The sequence below is a fragment of the Helianthus annuus genome, chromosome 14, assembly GCF_002127325.2.
Source record: "Helianthus annuus cultivar XRQ/B chromosome 14, HanXRQr2.0-SUNRISE, whole genome shotgun sequence".
NCBI lineage: Eukaryota > Viridiplantae > Streptophyta > Magnoliopsida > Asterales > Asteraceae > Helianthus > Helianthus annuus.
Window position 1 is genome coordinate 4,757,660 of NC_035446.2, and position 21,054 is coordinate 4,778,713.

Sequence of the window (21,054 nt, forward strand, 5' to 3'; positions counted from 1 at the left end):
CATACGTTAAAATAAAGTCAATACATATAATGTAAAGGTGAGCACACAAGTTTGATAATAGCATATAGAGTTCGAATAGTTTACGCATAACCAGCACGTACACAGAGGAAAATGAAGCATGTTAATTATCGACATGGGTCCATCGATACCAACGACTGTGGGTTGACTGTCCGGGATAGTTCGCAATACATGATTACCACCGTAATCCATGCAAGTAATTGTCCTTAACAACCCCCGTGTGAACGGGTGCTGAGTCCAAACTATAGTACTATGTTGCTAAGGCAGGTAGACATCATTCCATGTGTAAACATAACAACAAGCATTCATTTAGTCATGTAATACATGCTATCGGTTAGCGTATGTAACACCCAAAAGAAAAGCACAAAGGGATCGAGTATACTCACTGTGATTGATTATGGATTGAAGGGAGCGCTGAGAGTAGGGTAGGCCTGAATAGTTCGATAGTATAACGATGAGTAACGCGGAAATGCAAATAGGTGTAGATGGGTCGAATAGTCTGGTCGATCAAACAGCAGGTTCGATCGAACAGCCCAACCGTTCGGTTGGTCTAACCGTTCGGATGGTCTGCTCGATCGGCCGGGAGGCTCGATCAGTTGGACAGTTCAAGTGGATTGTTTCTTCCTTTGAGAAGGATGTGTTTGTGTATGATGGTTTGAACTTTTGAAATTTTTGCAGCATTATTTGAAAACATTGAAGTGTTCTTACCTTTCAAGTCGGTCGATTGATCGAACAGTCGTTCGATCGGTCGGCTTAACCAATCGGTTAGTCACTTCATTTGCAAGACCTTAATGAATGGTCACTTGATCGGACAACATGTTCGATCGAACAGCATTCTAAGGCTTTAACAAGTTTTGAAACGATCAAGTGTTTGAAGCATAATATCTCATGATCCGAAGAGTGATGTTTACCAATCGAGTAGCATATTCGATCAAACATCACTTCGTCAATACCATACTTCATGGATTTGAAAGGTGTGGGACCATGTGTTAGCCGATCGGTTGGCCCGGTCGATCGGCTGGTGTGTCCGATCGGCTGGACTGTTCGTTCGAACAGCCTAGCCGTTCGGCCAGCAATTCTGACCTGGTCGGCCTATCGTCTAACACCTGGCTGTTTTGATTATTTGTTATGATTTCGAAGTATTTTGACAACGAGTTGAACCATAGAACGTGGGTTCTTACTTGCTTCACCGGTTCGGACAGGAATCACCCAAGTCCGGCCGGTGAACTGTTCGGAACGGCAGTTTAACGTTTAACCCGAAATCGGTGAACCTCGTAGTTAGAATCCGAACCTTGAACCACGTGGTTGTTAGAATGATTAGTGAGCTGGTTCAAGCTCCGTTTCTACCGGTTTGAAGGTCATGAGTGCAAAAGAGTTGAAAGAAAGTCGGAAAATCCGTCCTTCAATCTTTCACATCGTTGAATGTCTAGATCTATGATAGATTTTAGTTTATTTATGTGGAAATCGGTTAGATCTAAGCTATTCACGGTTGAATGAGGCCAAAACATGATGTTCTTCAAGAACACCGTGATGACATCATCCAAGAACACTTAGATCTTGGTTATTTCACGGTTAGAAATCAAGATTTGAAAGATAGAAAGGTGTAGAATCGTGTAATGATCAAAAACGTACAAGAATTAGAGTGAAAACTTACCGAAGTTGAGAGAAATCTGAGAAAAAGTGAAGAATAAGAGCTGGTCGGTCAGAGCTTTCCAAAAGTGGTAAAGATGACAATGACAGCCCTATTTATAGGCTCCAAAAGTGGAAAGTGTCAACCGATCGGCCAGGAGTTCTGGTCGAATGGTCTGCTCGATCGAACAGCATGTTCGATCGGTTGGCCTGTTCGATCAGGGTCTCCTGTTCGATCAGCAGCCTTTTTCGAGTGTTTCGCGACGATGTTTGATATCTCGATTTCGATGAACGATGATACGAATACGATAAGGTTTCCTAATCAAATTACTTTCAGTCCCGACTACTATATCTAACATAGGCATCCATAGTTTCACATTTTGGTTTCGATTTCGATTGAGTTCGATTGTCCTTTCGAGTTTCGATTCGATTTGATTGATCACCACAAGTAACAACTTTAAAGTAAACACGCACAAGTAACACATAGGCACACACACACGTATAACAATACCAAGGTTCGCATAATTCGAGATTCGAGTTCGATGATTGATTTGATTAGCTTGATTATCGATTAATTAACTTTATCGCATAGATACTACTTACTATTCGAGCTTGATTAACGATTCACATTCGATTAACTTTCGATTCATTTTGATTAGACAACACTTACTCCACATAATACAAAAAATTAAAATAGACTAATTACAATCAAAAGTCAAACTTTGACTTTGACTTTGACATTCGAAAACACGGGGTGTTACATGGGTGGTTCAAGATTCGGATTCTATCTACGAGGTTCACCGACTTCGGGTTAAACAACAAACTACCGTTCCGAACCAGTTCACCGGCCGAATTTGGGTGATTCCTGTCCGTGCAGGGGAAACCACTAAGAACGGAGGTCCCTTGGTTCAACTCGTTGTCAAACTACTTCGATATAACGTCAAATAATCAAAAAAACCAAGTGTTAGACGATAGACCGACAGGTCAGGATGCTGACCGATCGGTTAGGCTGTCTGAACAAACAGCCCAGCCGATCGGACAGGTCAGCAGATCGACCAGGCCAACCGATCGGCTAGCATGTGGCCCCACACTTTACAAATTTATGAAGTCTGGTATTGAACGAAGTGATGTTCGATCGAACCTTTGTGTGGTAAACATTACTCCTCGGATCATGAGATACTATGCTTTAACACTTAATCGATTTTCCAACTTGACAAGCCTTAGAGTGCTATTCGATCGGACATGCTGTCCGATTGAGTGACCATCTACTGAGGTCTTGCAACTGGAGTGTCTAACCGATCGGTTAAGCCGACCGATCGAACGACCCGTTCGATCGATCGACCGACCTGAAAGGTAAGAACACTTCAATGATATTAAATACTGCAACTAAAACTTCAAAAGTTCAAACCATCATACACAAACACATCCTACACAAAGGAAGAAACAATCCACTTGAACAGTCTAACCGATCGACCCTGCCGGCCGATCGAATAGGTCGTCCGATCGGATTGTCCAGTCGATCGAACCAGCCGTCCGATCGAACCTACCATTCGATCGACCGGGTTGTTCGACCCACTGTCACTTGTTTCCATTTATCGCGTAACTCATCATTATACTATCGAACTATTCAGTCTAACCCTACTCCCAAGCGCTCCCTTCAATCCATTAATCAATCGTTGTGAGTATACTCGAACCTTTTTTGCTTTAGCACTTTTGGGTGTTACATACGTTACTTATAAAAAAACACAATCGAACACATTACTCAATTATTTAAACGCTAACCGAATTGCATGTATTACATGACTAAATGAATGCTTGTTGTTATGTTTACACGTGGAATGCTGTCTACCTGCCTTAGCAACATAGTACTATAGTTTGGACTCAGCACCCGTTCACACGGGGGTTGTTAAGGACAATTACTTGCATGGATTACGGTGGTAATCGTGTATTGCGAACTGTCTCGGACAGTCAACCCGCAGTCGTTGGTATCGATAGATCCATGTCGATAATTAACATGCTTCGTTTTCATCTGTGTACGTGCTGGTTATGCGTAAACTATTTCGAACTCTATATATGCTATATCAAACTTGTGTGCTCACCTTTACATTATATGTATTGACTTTATTTTAACGTATGTGACATGTGTTTAAGATGTTTGCTTGCTAGGAAAGCGAGGCTTGAATAAAGCTCTAGAGGCCCCCAACAAATAGTTGTTTGTCAAGAACAAGCTTCTAGTGCATAGTTGTCAGTAGATCTTGTCAGGCTGGGTCTTTAGGAGCATTTGAACAATATTTATTTGTTTTGTTAGAAATTTGAGTTGTCGGAACAGGATTAATTGACTAGATGCTTTCTGTAATAATTTATTTTATTATTTGGGATACGGTATGGGACGTATCATTTAACTGAATAGTGTAAATAGTTGTTGTGGAAACTTCTGGACAATCTGTTTCGCTCAATGCCATGCCCCGATGATTCCGCCATCGGTTGGGGTGTGACAATCGTGGCTGATACATACTAGTTGGATGCTTGCAATTTTCCCTACGCGTGAATGACTATATTTAAAATTATGATATTTCCTTGATGTTTTATTAAGACATTTTGTTTGGTATTTCGTTATGTTTTATTTTGAAGTATTTGGGGGCACTTTATGGAATTGTTATGTTTGAACCATATTATACTTTTATTTATGAAGCTTTGTTTTGTTTTGAAGGATATGGAGTATTCAACTAAACTTCATATTAATGGTGAAGATGTATGTCTAATAGACAGTGCTACTACACATACAATCCTAAAGAAAATAGATTATTTCTCTAGTTTAACAATGAAAGAGGCAAGCGTTGGTACTATATCTGGTAAAACAAAATTAATTGAAGGCTTTGGAGAAGCATATGTAGTTCTACAAAGTGGAACTTTGCTCAAAATTAACAATGCCTTATTTTCCCCACTATCTCAAAGAAATCTGATAAGCTTTAAAGATATTCGTCTAAATGGATATCATCTTGAGACTACATGTGAAGGACATGATGAGTACCTTCAAATCACAAATATTATTTCAGGAAAAAAACACATATTAGAGAAGTTACACGCATTTGCCTCTGGTTTGTATTGTACCAAAATTGGTGCAGTTGAATCAAATGGAATCATAAACCAAAAGTTTATGGATCGAGAAAATTTTATCATTTGGCATGACCGGTTAGGCCATCCCGGATCAATAATGATGCGAAAAATTATCGAAAATTCATGTGGTCATTCTTTGAAGAACCAGAAGATCCTTCAATCTAAGGATATTACATGTGTTGCATGCTCACAAGGGAAGTTAATCACTCGCCCATCACCAGTTAAGGTAGGGACAGAATCCTTAAGTTTTTTAGAAAGAGTACATGGGGATATATGTGGACCTATGCACTCTCCCAGTGGACCATTTAGATACTTTATGATCCTAATTGATGCATCAACTAGATGGTCACATGTGAGTTTACTATCAAGTCGTAATATGGCATTTGCACGACTAGTTGCTCAATTAATAAGGTTAAGAGCACATTTTCCTGATTATCCCATAAAGAAAATTCGGTTAGACAATCCTGGGGAATTTACATCCCAAACCTTTAATGATTACTGCATGTCTATTGGCATAAGTGTAGAGCATCCAGTACCTCATGTACATACGCAAAATGGACTTGCTGAATCACTTATCAAGCGACTTCAAATGGTTGCAAGACCAATGATTATGAAATCAAAACTACCAGCATCTTCCTGGGGGAATGCAACTTTACATGCAGCAACACTAATTCGCATCAGGCCAACGAGTTATCACACTTCCTCCCCATTAAAGTTAGTTTTTGGTCAGGAACCAGATATTTCCCATCTAAGGATTTTTGGTTGTGCCGTATATGTTCCTATCGCTCCACACAACGCACAAAGATGGGACATCAAAGAAGGTTAGGAATATATGTTGGGTATGAATCACCATCGATCATTAAGTATTTAGAGCCATCAACAGGTGATTTATTTACAGCTCGATTTGGTGATTGTCAACATTCCCAACATTAGGGGGAGATGAAAAGCAGCTGAAAAATAATAATATAATTTGGAATGAATTATCACTATCTCATCTTGATCCTCGAACTAAAGAGTGTGAACAAGAAGTTCAAAGAATAATTCATTTACAAACATTAGCAAATCAAGTACCAGACTCATTTACTGACCCAAAAAGAGTGACTAAGTCACACATACCAGCTGCTAATGCTCCAGTAAAAATAAGTGTCCCAGAAGGACAACCACATGTTGGAAATGAGTCTAATGCACGTCTCAAACGTGGTAGACCAGTCGGTTCTAAAGATAAAAATCCTCGAAAGACAAAAAGGAGCAAATAATGATGGTCCAGTCGAGGTAATGATAATGCCAAGAAAAGAGTCTCCTGAAGAGACACTAGACATGATGGTTCCAGAAGAACCTCAGGTACCTGAAAACGAAGAGATCTCAATAAATTATATTATGTCTAGAAAGGTATTGAACCGAAATGAAATCGAAGTCGATGACAGTTTTTCATATAACATAGCGCTAGAAGTAATGGAAAATAATGAGGATCAAGAACCAAAATCTGTTGAGGAATATAGACAAAGAAATGATTGGCCAAATTGGAAAGACGCAATTAAGGCAGAATTAGATTCCCTCAATAAACGAGAAGTTTTTGGACAAGTAGTCGCTATACCTAAAGGTGTAAAGCCTGTCGGATATAAGTGGGTCTTTGTTCGAAAACGCAATGAGAAAAATGAAATCGTACGATACAAGGCACAATTAGTAGCACAAGGTTTTTCACAAAGACCTGGGATCGATTATGAGGAGACATATTCTCCGGTGATGGATGCGACAACTTTCGTTATCTTGTTAGTCTGGTAATACAAGAAGGGATTGATCTCCGCCTAATGGATGCTGTGACAACCTACCTTTATGGCTCACTTGATACTGATATTTACATGAAACTCCCTGAAGGATTCAAATTACCAAACTCATGTAAATCTAGTTCTCGAGAACATCTTTCAATTAAATTAAACAAATCATTATATGGGCTAAAACAATCTGGGAGTATGTGGTATAATCGCCTTAGAGAGTATTTGTTGAAAGAAGGTTACAAAAATGATTCAATATGCCCGTGTATCTTCATAAAAAGGTCAGAATCTGAATATGTTATAATTGTTGTATACATTGATGACTTGAATATAATTGGAACGCCAAGTGAGCTACAAAAGGTGGTTGAATGCTTGAAAAGAGAATTTGAAATGAAAGACCTTGGAAAGACAAAATTTGTCTTGGGTTACAAATCGAACACCACAAGGGTGGAATCCTTGTACATCAACAAAACTACATCGAAAGGTTACTTAGAAGGTTTTATATGGAAAAATCACATCCATTGAGTACCCCAATGGTTGTAAGATCTCTTGATGTCGAGAAAGACCCATTCCGACCTCCGAATGATGGAAAGGAAATTCTTGGTCCAGAAGTACCATATTTAAGTGCAATTGGTGCACTAATGTTTCTTGCTAGTCATACACGACTAGATATATCATTTTCTGTAAATTTATTGGCAAGATATAGTTCATGCCCTACGGAGAGGCATTGGAATGGGGTAAAACAAATATTTCGATACCTTCAAGGTACAAAAGATATGGGGTTGTATTTTACTAACCAATCGACAACAAGTTTGGTTGGTTTTGCAAATGCAGGGTATTTGTCTGATCCTCACACTGGACGATCTCAAACTGGATATTTATTCACAAGTGGAGGCACTGTTATTTCATGGCGCTCTGTAAAGCAAACCATCACAACCACATCATCTAATCATGCAGAAATATTGGCGATTCATGAAGCTAGTCGAGAATATGTTTAGTTAAGAAGTGTAATACAACACATTCGTGGGTCTTGTGGTATTTCTATGAGAGATGAGGGACCGACCATTTTACATGAAGACAACGCAGCATGCATTGCTCAACTTAAGGAAGGATACATCAAAGGTGACAGAACGAAGCACATTTTACCAAAGTTCTTTTTTCACACATGATTTGCAAAAGAATGGAGATATTACTGTCCAAAAAGTTCGTTCTAGCGATAATTTGGCAGACTTGTTTACTAAATCACTTCCGACCTCTATGTAACATTCGTCAAAATGGATTTCTGAAATCCGACCCGTTTTGAAAATTTAATCCGAACCATTATAATCAGAACTATTTTTTTTCGCAAAGTAAATAATCGTTGGAGGAGTTTATTTCACTAATTAATTAAATTTATATTAATTAAGAAGAGGATTTAAAAAAAATTAATTATATAGTGAAAAATAGTTAAGTTATGTTAGATTTTGTAAAAGAAGGTAATTAGTTAAGTTAGCTATGGTTAGCCTAGTTATAAAGCTTCAAGGGCTAGTTGTGTAGAATTCGGAAAGTTTGATGAGGCAATTTAAATGGAAAAATTTTAAATGTCATTAGCCCGAAACTCCAGCCCGCTTCATGGGATAACAAACCCATTTCATGATTCCTTCTTTATAACAGTTTCCCGCCAAAAACGTACAGCAAGAACACGGCTGTATCGCCTTTTATTTCTCTTTGTCGTTTGTCCTTGATTGATAGTTTCCTTATTATGCGAAATCTTGAACCTACCATTGTACAAATTTCCGCCCAAAACGAAGTCAAACAAAGTCAGCTGCTTTCCTTTTCTTTTGATTTCCATACTGATTTTTCGGGATTGAAGCAACTCCGTGTTTCCTTCTTTCAAACGAATGAATCATTGCCATAACTTACGAGACTTATGAAGGCTATATAAACGAGACCTCCCTCACGGTTTCAACCACAACACATCTCGACACCTTCACCGTTCACATCTTTTTCTCACAAACCACACAACCATAACCACTGTGATGATCAGGAAACTCCACACATTGTTTCGCACATCCTACATTCACATCTCGACACCCTCACAACCATTTCCATACCTCTCAAACTCTCCGTTAACACCTTGCTGGAGACATCATTCGAAACAACGTAAAATCTCCGGAGAACCGAAGTCGCCGGAACAACATCGGAGTTATACGGACTCCCACGGAACACCTGTATGTCCGCCGGAGTTCTGCACACTCGCCAGAGAATCCAGACGTGGCCGGAGATCGGAGATTCACAACGGGAACCGTCACACGACGTCGGGTGATTTGCTACTTTTTGGATTCTCCATCTTTACTCGTGCATTATTACAAGAAATCGCAACGCAATCAGTGTGAGTATACATGACCCATTTTCCATTTTAACACTTTTGGGTGCAATATGTATTCTATATCAATCACATTATTCACTTCAAACAGCTTTATGAACACTCTATCCAAATTGCACGTGATACATTTGATTCATGCTATACATGTTATGCTATTGTAAACTCTCATGACTATGTGTTCATTAACTTTGCAAGCCTCCCCTAACAATGGTAGCGCTATAGGTTGAGAAACGCCCCTCCCGTTATTCTCGCGGGTATTGTTAGGTTAATCTAGTTAAAACCTCCCGTTATACTTTTGGGATTGGCACTTTAATTGCGTTAAACTTTGGTTTGGACACATAGAGTAACATCGTTTCGAGTATATACTGTTACTGTGTAATCATGTTATTCACGTTGGATATGAGCAACTTCAAACATTTTATTATGCTATGTATCAAATTGTATACTCGCCAACATATTTTGTTGATTTTATTTTAATAAATATTGCAGGTTGATTAGTACAAGACTCAAGAAACAAGCTAGGATGACTTTAGATACCCATTTTAGCAATTAAACAATGTTTGAATTTATGTTTACTATTTGAAATAATGTATTATTCTTTAGTTTTAATAAAATGATTTAATTCATATTGTCACATTTTGTGTTATGTTGTTTTGAGCAATTTGTTCGTCTCATCCCGATGTTTCCGCCATCGGTTGGGGTGTGACAGATTGGTATCAGAGCCATAACTATAGGGAATTAGGAATGCCTTGCCTAGTTTATAGTTTAAGAGCTTATTCACTATGTGTTGCTTAAAACAACTTCCTTTCTATCTTCTTTGCTTCCCTCTACTTTCTTGGACTCTTAATATACATGCCTTTCCTAAGGCTAACACAATACACTTGGAGGCTTTGAGGACACTCATGTAACACAATCGAAACGATTCGTCAAAATAGGGGTGATTCCCACACTTGGTGATGACTTTCACTCAGCTATACTTTGAATTTTGCACGAAATCTACTGATACGCGCCAAATGCAACATATAAATTATATCAGTTGTGGCATAAAACTAACCCTTTTTTAGTACTAATGTTGGAAAAAGTGTGCTTTTGTCTTCCTTTTGTATTTTCAGGATAATGAGCTCAAATTAACAAAAGAAGCTAAAAGACAGCAAAATCTAACATAAATACAAGAAAAAGAACAAAAGTGGATTGCCCGACCCCTCGACAGCATCCGCCCAAGCAAAATAAAGAAGACAGAAGACTGAACATGCCCCGTGCTCAGCGAGCACGGGGCCGTGCCCAAGAAGCAGCAGAAAAGACAAACCTATAGAAGCTTCTACTGCCCACCACGGGGCCGTGCCCAGCGGACATGGGGGCGTGGTCAGAGTGCTGCAGGCGCATTTATTGTAATTGCGAATTACAATTAATGAAGAGAGAGAGAGTGTCAGACGGGCACGGGGCCGTGCCCAGCGGACACGGGGCCGTGCCCAGGCTTCTGTTCAGCCTATAAATAGGAGTGCTTGGAGCCATTGCAACTCATCCCTTGGCATACCACCTCTCTCACACTTCACCCACCACCCAACACCATCACAACACCATCATCCACCACCATCATCCATTGTCCATCATAGAGTGTGTGAGTCGTCTCGGGATCCAAGATTGATCGTAAGAGTTCTTGACATTCAAGGCCATGTTTGCCTAAGTCTCTTACATCACTTGGTGAAGACAAGTGTTTAGTGTAATACTTTTTATTTTTAATCTTTTGCACTTTTTATCTGGTTTTGTATTAATGACTTTAATAACTAGTTTCTTATGTTGAAGGTGATTCTTCCTTATCGTTTGTCCGTGGTGTCTTGACATTATTTTACTGTCTATATAAAATAAAAGATTTTCACCATTCATATCTCCACGGTCTATATGGAGGTATGTTGGCCACCTGGTCGGGGGTTAAGGGAACGGTTTGGTAAGAGTCTTGCCGATGTTCAGCGTTTAGAGGTCCTGCAAGGGACCTGGGTCAAATTTAGTAGGACCTCCTTCAATACCCAAAGGTATTGGATGGCGGGGGTCCAAACTCTTTGACCCCCTCATAAGTTAAACTACTATTAATACTATAACCCGGCTACTTAGGACTGTATCCCTGCTGACTCAGACTACTTAGTCGAGGGTAATGTCACCTTCAAAAAAGGGGCCTACCATAATTTGCATTAATAACTTAATTAATTATCTTTCAATAATCCGACCCTTTAGGATTGTATCCTTGCTGACTCAAACTACTGGGTTGAGGGTAACGTCACGTTCAAAAGAGGGGCCTACTACAATAACTAAGATAATCTCTTAAACAAGTGCAAAAGTGCGAAAATAATCAAAGGTTACACTAACACACGAGTCGGTTCCAAGTGATTCATCTTGTCTATCTGTTTTTATTTTTATTTTTCAGCCTTTTAGTTAGTTTTATTTTCTTAGTTTCAAAATCTTTTCTATCATTTTGTTTTGATTAGACGTTGAGGATAAACCGATACTAAAAGCTCTTGTGTCCTTGGACGACCTCGGTATCTTACCAACACTATACTATGTCCACGATGGATGCACTTGCCCATATGTGTGTTTAGTGTTAGTAAATATCGTGTTTTATAAATTTAAAACTTGGCTAAAAGTGTAAAAAGGGCTTAAAATATACACCTAAATCATATACACACTGACACGCATCAAGTTTTTGGCGCCGTTGCCTGGGACACAAGGATTTTAAGAAAGCTTGAAATCGACGGCCTAATCAGTTTTTCAAAACCTTTTTAAAACGCGCGCACATTTTTCTGCATTTTAGTTTAGTTTGCATTTACAGTAGCCTGAACACGGGGCCGTGCTCACTGAACACGCCCCCGTGCTGCATATTTTTAGTTAGATACTCAGATACAGAGTCTTAACACGGGGCCGTGTCCATTAAACATGCCCCCGTGTTCAGCAAGACCATTAACTTTAATTAAAACGCCCAGATACAGATCCTGAACACGGGGCCGTGTCCACTGAACACGGGGCCGTGGCAAGCATCTGTTTCCGTCTTTATTTTTTGTTTTCTGGTCCCGAGACTCAGTTGTGGTCTGTTGAGTGATTCTGATGGATCAATACTCATGAGGCTACAACTACACCTATGAGGAGGATGATTATATAGGAAACTATTGCACTAATTGTGGAAACCCGCACTCGATACAATATTGTAACTTATTTCAACCATCCAATTCATACAACTATTATGAAGAGCCCAGGTACGAGCCATCGACTTCATACACATCCTATGAAGACCAAAGGTATGAACCTCCTCCCTCATACCCATACTTTGATGAACCAAGGTATGAACCTTCATACTCATACTTTGAAGAGTCAAGATATGAGCCACCACCTTCATACACTTATTATGATGAACCATGGCATGAACAACCCACCCCATATGAGTACAATGAAGAACAAAATTTCGACCCTTATCCATCATATGCTTACAATGAAGAACAATGGTATGAACCATCTACTTCATAAGAGTACTATGAGGAGCCAAGGATCGAACAACCGGATTCAAGCTTTGATGATCCCGATCCTTACTCTATCACCGACATAGCCAATAGGATAATAGAAAAACTTAAAACTATCGAACGTTGCATAAAAGAATCTCGCGCAAGGGAAGAGGAGTCTCGCGCAAGAGAAAAATCAAATAAAGAAACGATAGTTGAAGAGTTAAAAATGGAAGAACAAATAAGTGAAAAACCAACTCATGAGTTAAACAACGAAAAAGGTGAGGCTGATAATGTTAAAATTCAAGAAGAGTCTAATTTTGAAGAAATTAATCTCTTGTCACCTTCTTTCGTAAATCATTGTTTAGTACCAACTCATGCTAAGTTTTTAAAATAGCTAAACACTAACACTAAAATTGAAGAAATGGTAAGTGTTAAGTTAACTAATGATCAAACCTCGCTAATAAAAGAAGATCCTTTTGAAATTAACATTACACCGGTTCCATGTTTTTTTCAAAATTCATTTATTAGTAATGTCACCATTGATAAAGATCTTTGTGTTAACATAATGCCTAATTACATTTTCGAAAAATTAAGTATTAGTGATTTTGCTCCACTTCAAATACCCATTTTTCTATCTAATCGGAAAGTAATGAAATCAATCGGTGTAGTGGAGGATGTCTTGGTTCAAACAAATCAAATGGTAACCGCAACCGACTTTGTCATCCTCGATGACGCTCCTCTAGTGTTGGGAAGACATTTTGTAAAAACTCATGAATCTTTGAAAAACCGGAAGTTTAATAATCTACCTCTTCAGTTAGGGGCATTCAAAAGGAGCATAGATCTTGAGCGTTCAATGAAATATCCTTTTGGCAATAATGACTCCCTAATTGAAGATGAAGATGAGCCACCCGATACAAGCGAAAAAGTTGACCACTTTGTTGAAGAAGAGGTCGTCATAGAACAAACCTTTAAAGCTCTTGATCTAAATGAGCCGCAAAATAAGGAGTCTCCTAAAGACCCACCCATTGAGCTTAAAGAACTTCCGAAAGGTTTGGAATATGCTTTTCTAGACAAAGATGGTAAATTACCTGTAATTATTTCGTCTAAATTAAGTAGTATAGAAAAAGAAGAATTAATTAATCTTCTTAGAAAACACAAAAAATGCGATCGCTTGGAAGCTTGTAGATATTAAAGGAATAAGTCCTTCCATGTGCACGCACAAAATTTTAATGAACGATGACTACAAAACGGTAATACAACCACAACGTAGATTAAATCCCAATGTGCAAGAAGTGGTTAAAAAGGAGGTCATCAAACTACTTGACGCCGGACTAATTTAACCTATCTCCGATAGTCCATGGGTAAGTCCCATCCAAGTAGTCCCAAAGAAAGGAGGTATGACGGTAATAACTAATGAAAAGAATGAATTAATACCAACAAGAACCGGCACAGGATGGAGAGTTTGTATAGACTATAGACGATTAAATGAAACAACGAGGAAAGACCACTTTCCTTTACCCTTCATTGATCAAATGTTAGAACGACTATCCGGTCATAAATTTTACTGTTTCTTGGATGGTTTTTCAGGTTACTTTCAAATTCCAATAGCACCTGAAGACCAAGAAAAGACGACTTTCACATGTCCCTACGGAACTTTCGCTTATCGACGCATGCCATTTGGTCTATGTAATGCACCTGCAACATTCCAACGTTGCATGGTGGCCATTTTCCATGACATGATAGAAAAAACTATGGAAGTCTTCATGGACGACTTTTCTGTCTTTGGAGATTCATACGACCAATGCCTCGATAACCTCGAACGAATGCTATCCCGATGTGAGGAAACTAACCTCGCCCTTAACTGGGAAAAATGCCATTTCATGGTAACAAAGGGAATAGTGCTCGGTCACAAAATCTCGAGCGAAGGAATGGAAGTTGATCGAGCAAAAGTAGACACTATTTCTCGACTACCTCCACCCTACTCCGTTAGAGCAATCAGAAGTTTCCTAGGGCATGCCGGATTTTATAGAAGGTTTATCAAAGACTTTTCAAAAATTTCAAGACCTCTAACAAAATTACTTGAAAAAGATACGCCTTTCATCTTTGACAAGGATTGCAATCAAGCATTTCTAACCCTAAAGGAAATGCTAGTCAATGCACCTATCATGATAGCGCCCGATTGGAAATTACCTTTCGAAATCATGTGTGATGCAAGTGACTTTGCTGTTGGAGCAGTCTTGGGATATAGAAAAGAAAAGCATTTCCACCCAATTTATTATGCTAGTAAAACACTTAATGATGCACAAGAAAATTACACAACCACTGAAAAAGAATTGCTAGCTATGGTATTTGCTTTTGACAAATTTCGTTCTTACCTTGTTCTTTCTAAAATTGTAGTCTATACAGATCATGCAGCTATCCGATACCTTTTCAAGAAACAAGACGCCAAACCACGTTTGATCAGGTGGATTCTACTCCTCCAAGAATTTGATATTGAAATCAAAGACAAAAGAGGAGCAGAAAACACTGCGGCAGATCATCTTTCACGCCTAGAAGACCCAGCTTTGGAGGCAACCAGGGACGAGCAAATCAATGAAAAATTTCCAACAGAATCCCTAGAAATGGTGGAAAGTAGACAAGAACCAATGGTATGCCGACTAAGCTAACTACTTAGCTAGCGGTATAGTCACCAAAGGATGGCCACATCACCAAAGAAAGAAGTTCTTTGCCGATGTGAAGCATTACTTTTGGGAAGACCCTTATCTTTTCAAAATGTGTGCTGACCAACTCATCCGAAGGTGCGTCCATGGTAGCGAAGCACGAAGAATTCTCCGCCATTGTCATGAAGGTCCATATAGGGGACATCATGGTGCCGCTAGTACCGCACGAAAGGTATTTGATTCAGGATTTTATTGGCCGACCATTTACAAAGATGCGCAAAATCTTGTAAAAACATGTGATGCTTGCCAAAGATCAGGTAATATTTCTTCCAAAAACGAAATGCCTCAAAATGGCATTCTCGTTTGTGAAATTTTTGATGTGTGGGGACTCGATTTCATGCGACCCTTCCCACCATCAAAAGGAAACAAATATATACTTGTGGCAGTTGATTACTTGTTTAAAGGGGCCGAGGCCGAGGCACTTCCAACAAACGATGGAAGAGTAGTGGTAAGATTTCTAAAAAAATTATTCTCTCGTTTCGGAACACCTAAAGCATTAATAAGTGATAGAGGCACCCATTTTTGCAATCACCAACTTGAAAAAATCTTAACAAGATATGGGGTCTATCATCGGGTCTCAATAGCGTATCACCCTTAAACAAACGGACAAGCCGAAGTGACTAACAGAGGTTTAAAACGAATACTTGAAAAAACCGTAGGTTTAAATAAAAAGGAATGGGCTGATAAACTAGATGATGCTTTATGGGCCTTTCGGACTGCTCATAAAACAACTATAGGCACAACCCCGTATAAGCTCGTCTATGGAAAAAGTTGTCATTTGCCAGTAGAAATAGCTCACAAAGCCTACTGGGCAATAAAAAGTGTAAACCTAGATTTAGAAACTGCAGGTAAAAATCGATTTTGTCAAATAAATGAATTAGACGAACTAAGGAATTATGCACACTCTAACTCAGAAATTTATAAGGAAAGAATGAAAAATTTACACGACAAATACATTAAGCCTAATGAATTTCGGGTAGGATACCAAGTTCTATTGTTTAATTCACGACTTCGATTATTTCCGGGTAAACTAAATCTAGGTGGTCAGGACCTTTTTCCATCACCCATATTTTTCCTCACGGTGCAGTAGAAATTAAATCTCGAAATAGAATTTCATTCAAAGTCAATGGCCAATGGCTAAAGCTCTATCGAGGATCCATTGAGGATGAGGAAGAAGAGATCTCGTTTCAAACGGTCAACGAGTAAAAAGCATCCACATCATACCTGGTATGTTACGAACAAGTGAGTATACATCGAAACCAGTAAGTCTTCTAACCATGTTTTTGGAAAAAAAAAACGGGCACTCACACGAGCACAAAAAAAAATTTTCAAAACTTTGCTCGGCACGGGGCCGTGTCCGCGCAACTGTCGGGATAAAACCCTCTTTTCACAACAGTTACATCATTCCACACGCCCCGTTTCCCCGAAAAAGCTCTGGTCCGAAGCGATTTTCTGCAGATTTTCGACGTTACCTCTAGATCTAACAACATCAAGGTATGATTCTATCATCATTAGTAGTTAGATTAGTTACTTGCATGTAGTTAAAACATCAAAAATTTGGGAAAAATTTAGGGTTCTTGAAGTTCATCCGGATCGAACCTCAAAATTTTGAAATAATCTGTTAGCATTAGTTTAGATTAGTATAATGGGAAGTAAATACACTTGTATTGTTGATAGATTTACCCGATTTCTCACAAAAACCTCAAACCCTTGTTTCTGAACCGAAAAAGATAAAATTGAAAGGGTAAACGAGTTGTTTTGGGAAAAACGGCACTTGGGGTTTCATTTTCGGGGAAACCGCACATACTTGGCCAAAAATTTTCAGATTTTCGGGACTGGGTCGAAAAATGAAATTTTTGAGTAACAGACGCCTGGACACGGGGTCGTGCCCGCTGAGCACGGGGCCGTGTCCAGCTCACTGTTTGCAGTTTCTTCCGAAAATCCCATTGTTTCGTGCTAACTTTTGGTGTATTCTTTCAGATGTCGAAGTTCACAAGATTCAACGCAAATGAGCTCGATGCTAGGGCTAGATATGAGATACTTCAAACAAGACCCGAGGAATACCCAAGGCAAGCGTGCACGGACCTATTAACCATGGTGAACCAGCTTGACCGATTCAACAACCTTGTTACAGGACCACTAAGGGTTGCCTTGACCACTCGACTTCGATCGGTACATCAATGCACTATGGAGTTCTATAGTACTTTCACCTTCACTTCAAGGTGTGACCCGTTTGACAATGAGGGGGTTGCATTTCGATGTGGTGGGACGAGATACTCGATCTCTATGGCGCAATTCGGGGCAATAATAGGACTGTATACGGAGGAAGATTCGGGAAATGAGGAAAACACTGGGGGATTGCGAGATTTGGATGAAAACGAGCACCAAGCCGCGTGGGCCCAGATTGGTGAAGGATACTACAACTCAAGCAGCACAAAGAGTACTAAGCTGAGGGACCCGCTTTATCGCTACATTCATAGGCTCCTCACTTACTCTCTTAGTCAAAGACATGACATTAGCAGCGTTGTTGGGTTAAGAGATTTGGTAGTCCTTCACTGCATCCACAACCGAAGGCCCCTCGATGTTCCGTATCTCCTGCTTCGAAACATGCATCTAAACCAGCTTGCTCGTGCACCAACCCCTATCTTCTTTGGGGGATGGGTGTACCGCCTCTCCAAGCACTTCACACGCATTCCTAGGTCCTTTGAAAGGAGCCCATGGTCGGGACGAGTCGATATACACATTTGCCGCGCCATGAACCTAATATATGAGGCGAAAGACGGATCAGTGAGCTTTCAGAGGATGCAAGGCCATGCATGAAACCCACAGGAGACCCTAGTCCTTCACGCTCCACCTCCCCACTACCAGTTTCAACCCCATGGTGATCCGGGCCAATCCTCCTCCCAAGGAGGTGGTTTTCCTAACTTTCAAAGTTTACATGATCTTTTGCAGGAAAACCTTATGTGCACTAGGAACACATACAACCTTGCCAACAACACATACCACCGGGTCAGAGCTATCGAACGAAACATCACCGATATCCAAGACGCACTACAACAAAAATAGCTTTTTAGGACCTTTTCTGTGGGACGCTTGTAAAAAAGGGTCCTAAAAAACTATTTAATAGGACTAATGAACTTTTGGGGTCCTTTTATAATATACTCTACTAAACCGGTGTCCTAAAAATCTATTTAATAGGTTGGATGATTTTTTGGGGTCCTATTATCATATAATTTAATAGGACACTTAAAATGTAGATCCTAATAAAGTACTTTATAAGACATTTAGTTGTTAGTGTCCCATTATATGGTACTTTATTAGGACACTTGATCATCTGGGGTCCTATTATAACATAACTTAATAGGACACGTTGTAGTTAAGTCATAAATGTTCAGTGTTATAGGACCCTTTCTAGTCGAAGTCATATTAGAACTTAACTTAATAGGACACTTGACACTTGGGTCTTATAACTTTAAACTTTATAGGACTCTTAATCATTTTGGTCTAAAAATGAAATTAGGTCATATTTGTCGTATAAAATCCTGTTATTTTGGCATTTTTCGCAGGGGTAAAATGATCATTTCTTTTTTTATAAATAAATACCATATTTTATAAGACAAATATGACCTGATTTGCCCCTGAGAAAAATGACAAAATTGTAGGATTTTATAAGACAAGTATGACCTGATTTCATTTTTGGACCAAAATGGCAATAAAACTGAAACCACAGGGACTCAGATGCAAAAGGTTTGAGTTTTGGACTAAAGTGGCAAAAGTAACCAAGCCTCAGGGACCAAAATGACAGTTTACTCTTATTATTTAAAACATATTTTTATTTTGATAATATTCTAAATAAAAAAAATTAATGTAATTTTCCCTTACAAAACGTTCTCCCCAAAAATTTAAATTCCCACCAAATCCCAACCAATATTTTCCTTGCCCCCAAATTGGAAAACCCTAACAATCGCACATCATCTGCCTCTATCTTGTATAGGTCGGTCAGCGGCAAACCACCACGCAGAAGCTTTCAATCATCATCATCAACTGGCAACACAAACAGAATGCGAAGTGGGTGCTATTTCACTGTACTTCCTTTATATGCAAGAAGTGTTTCAAACATCATTTTTGTTATTATTTAATGCTTAATTTGGATTCTTGACTTGAAATTGATTTTTTAGAGTGCCATATATCTTCTCTTTGTGGTGAATTTCATGATTGTTGTAGGCTATTTGTTCTGTTTGTGACACTGATTGCATAAAGTTTCTCTATGTTAGATTTACTTTTGGTGTTTTACATAGAACATGTTTGATGAAATGTCACATAAGCACCACAATTTAAAAACCAACAATCCCTTGCCACATAGATTTTGTTTATTGTTAGGCTGTTGCTGACAAGCAAATACAGAAAAAAAAATGTTTTCTTCAAAGATTTAAGGCCTATGAAAGGTCGTTTAGAACTCTGTGAATTGGTTTGTGGTCTCCTACTATCTGAATTCGAGTGCTTCCAGGCAGTCTTTTGTGAGAAACAATCGGTCAAAAGGCCATTACATTCAGGGTGTGGAGCTTACTGATTCATTTGTTGATGTATGCAAGGTACATTTCAATTTCATTTAGTTGAATGTTATACAGTTAGTTTTGAATGAAAGTAGTTGTTTGTAATGGTATTTTTAATGGCACGTGATTTTAGGTATTACTAATTTAATTGTTGCATATCATTTTGAGGTTTTATCCACTGTGTGTATTATGTGTTATTCATGATTTTGGGGGTGGGGGTGAACCTTGAGTTTTTGCTTTATGTAATCATCAGTTTAAGCTATTGTCATATTTAAAATTGATTGTGTTTAAAATAACTAGTGGGTTTTTTTCTTGTTACAAGAAGGCAATTAAAGGTCTGTAATGAAACACTGAATTTGGTTATGCTCAGTTTTGACCAATTTTAATCAACTGAACGGAGTGAGCTCTGAACCGATGACTCTTATTTGTTATAAATGATCCGTATTAACATTTTGAAACCCTAACTTGGCCGATTGATAATTCATTTAGGCTGTCTATGGTTACTTGATCAATTTTCCTTAGTTTTTCTATAAAAATGTTTGCCTGCTACTGTAAAACTTTATTATTTTTTTTGTAAAATGATTTTTTGCACTATTATGACTAGAGTTTAATAAATATTTGTTGAAAACTAAAATCTAGGTCGGAGATGAAGTTTTCCTCAAAAGCATTCTAAACTCTACCGAGACTGTAGCAAGAGGAAGGGCCCAGAGCTTGGACCCAAATGATCTAGTTGGTGGTACAGAGATTGGACCAAAATGGTGTGAGGTAAACGTTCAAGTACCAATAAAAAAGATGAAAACTTGGTAAGACCATATGGTTTATATTCTACAATTCAAGATTGTATTGGTGCATCTATCGCATGGCCTCATCTCGGTATGTATTTGTTAAACTTGTGAATTGTGATACAAATAATTTTAATATCATGGAACTTAATGCTTATACATAGATGGTTTATTTGTAGGTAGTCCATGAGAATTGAGGACGCATGATGACTCAAGATTTTATGCTTCTATTTATTTAATTGCTTCTAATTTCTTTGTTAAATGTTAAGACTTTATGTTAGATAATGTTATAACTTATTTATGGTTAGTGTTTTTGTTATGAACATGCTTATTTGAAATATAATGAAGTTTTATTTCTTTCATTAGTTTGATGTTATACAATAACTATTAGGATACTATTTGTTGATGGTCTGTTTATAAAATTGGTTTTATAATCTTAGTTGGGATATTAGGACCATTTACTTGATATTAAAGTAGCTATAACGTTACATCATAAGGGTCCTATAGATTTAATTTTTAAGGACGCTTGTATGTGTATCAAAAGATTAAAAATAAGTAATTATATATTAGAACATTGTAAAAGTGTCCTAATATGTTCTTTTTAGGACGCTAT

General features: G+C 38.5%; 1 protein-coding gene and 1 long non-coding RNA gene across 3 annotated transcripts; both read left to right on the plus strand.

Annotated features, from left to right (window-relative positions):
* Positions 1-7,069: 7,069 nt before the first annotated feature.
* Positions 7,070-7,534, plus strand: LOC118486414 (secreted RxLR effector protein 161-like). Its single transcript, XM_035982849.1, has one exon. The coding sequence runs from the start codon at positions 7,070-7,072 to the stop codon at positions 7,532-7,534; it is 465 nt and encodes a 154-aa protein (XP_035838742.1).
* An 11,465-nt stretch (positions 7,535-18,999) lies between these two features.
* LOC110907958 lies at positions 19,000-20,764 on the plus strand. Of its 2 annotated transcripts, XR_002574065.2 has the most exons (4): positions 19,000-19,174; positions 19,614-19,698; positions 20,299-20,532; positions 20,621-20,764. It is a non-coding gene; the product is annotated as an uncharacterized LOC110907958 (long non-coding RNA). The 2 variants fall into 2 exon arrangements; XR_002574064.2 differs by lacking the exon at positions 19,614-19,698 and having other exon boundaries at positions 19,005-19,174.
* The last annotated feature ends 290 nt before the right edge of the window (positions 20,765-21,054 follow it).

Bases quoted from the DNA above. Each gene is read 5' to 3' on its own strand.
- LOC118486414 (XM_035982849.1), top strand. From the start codon at position 7,070: ATGGTTGTAAGATCTCTTGATGTCGAGAAAGACCCATTCCGACCTCCG.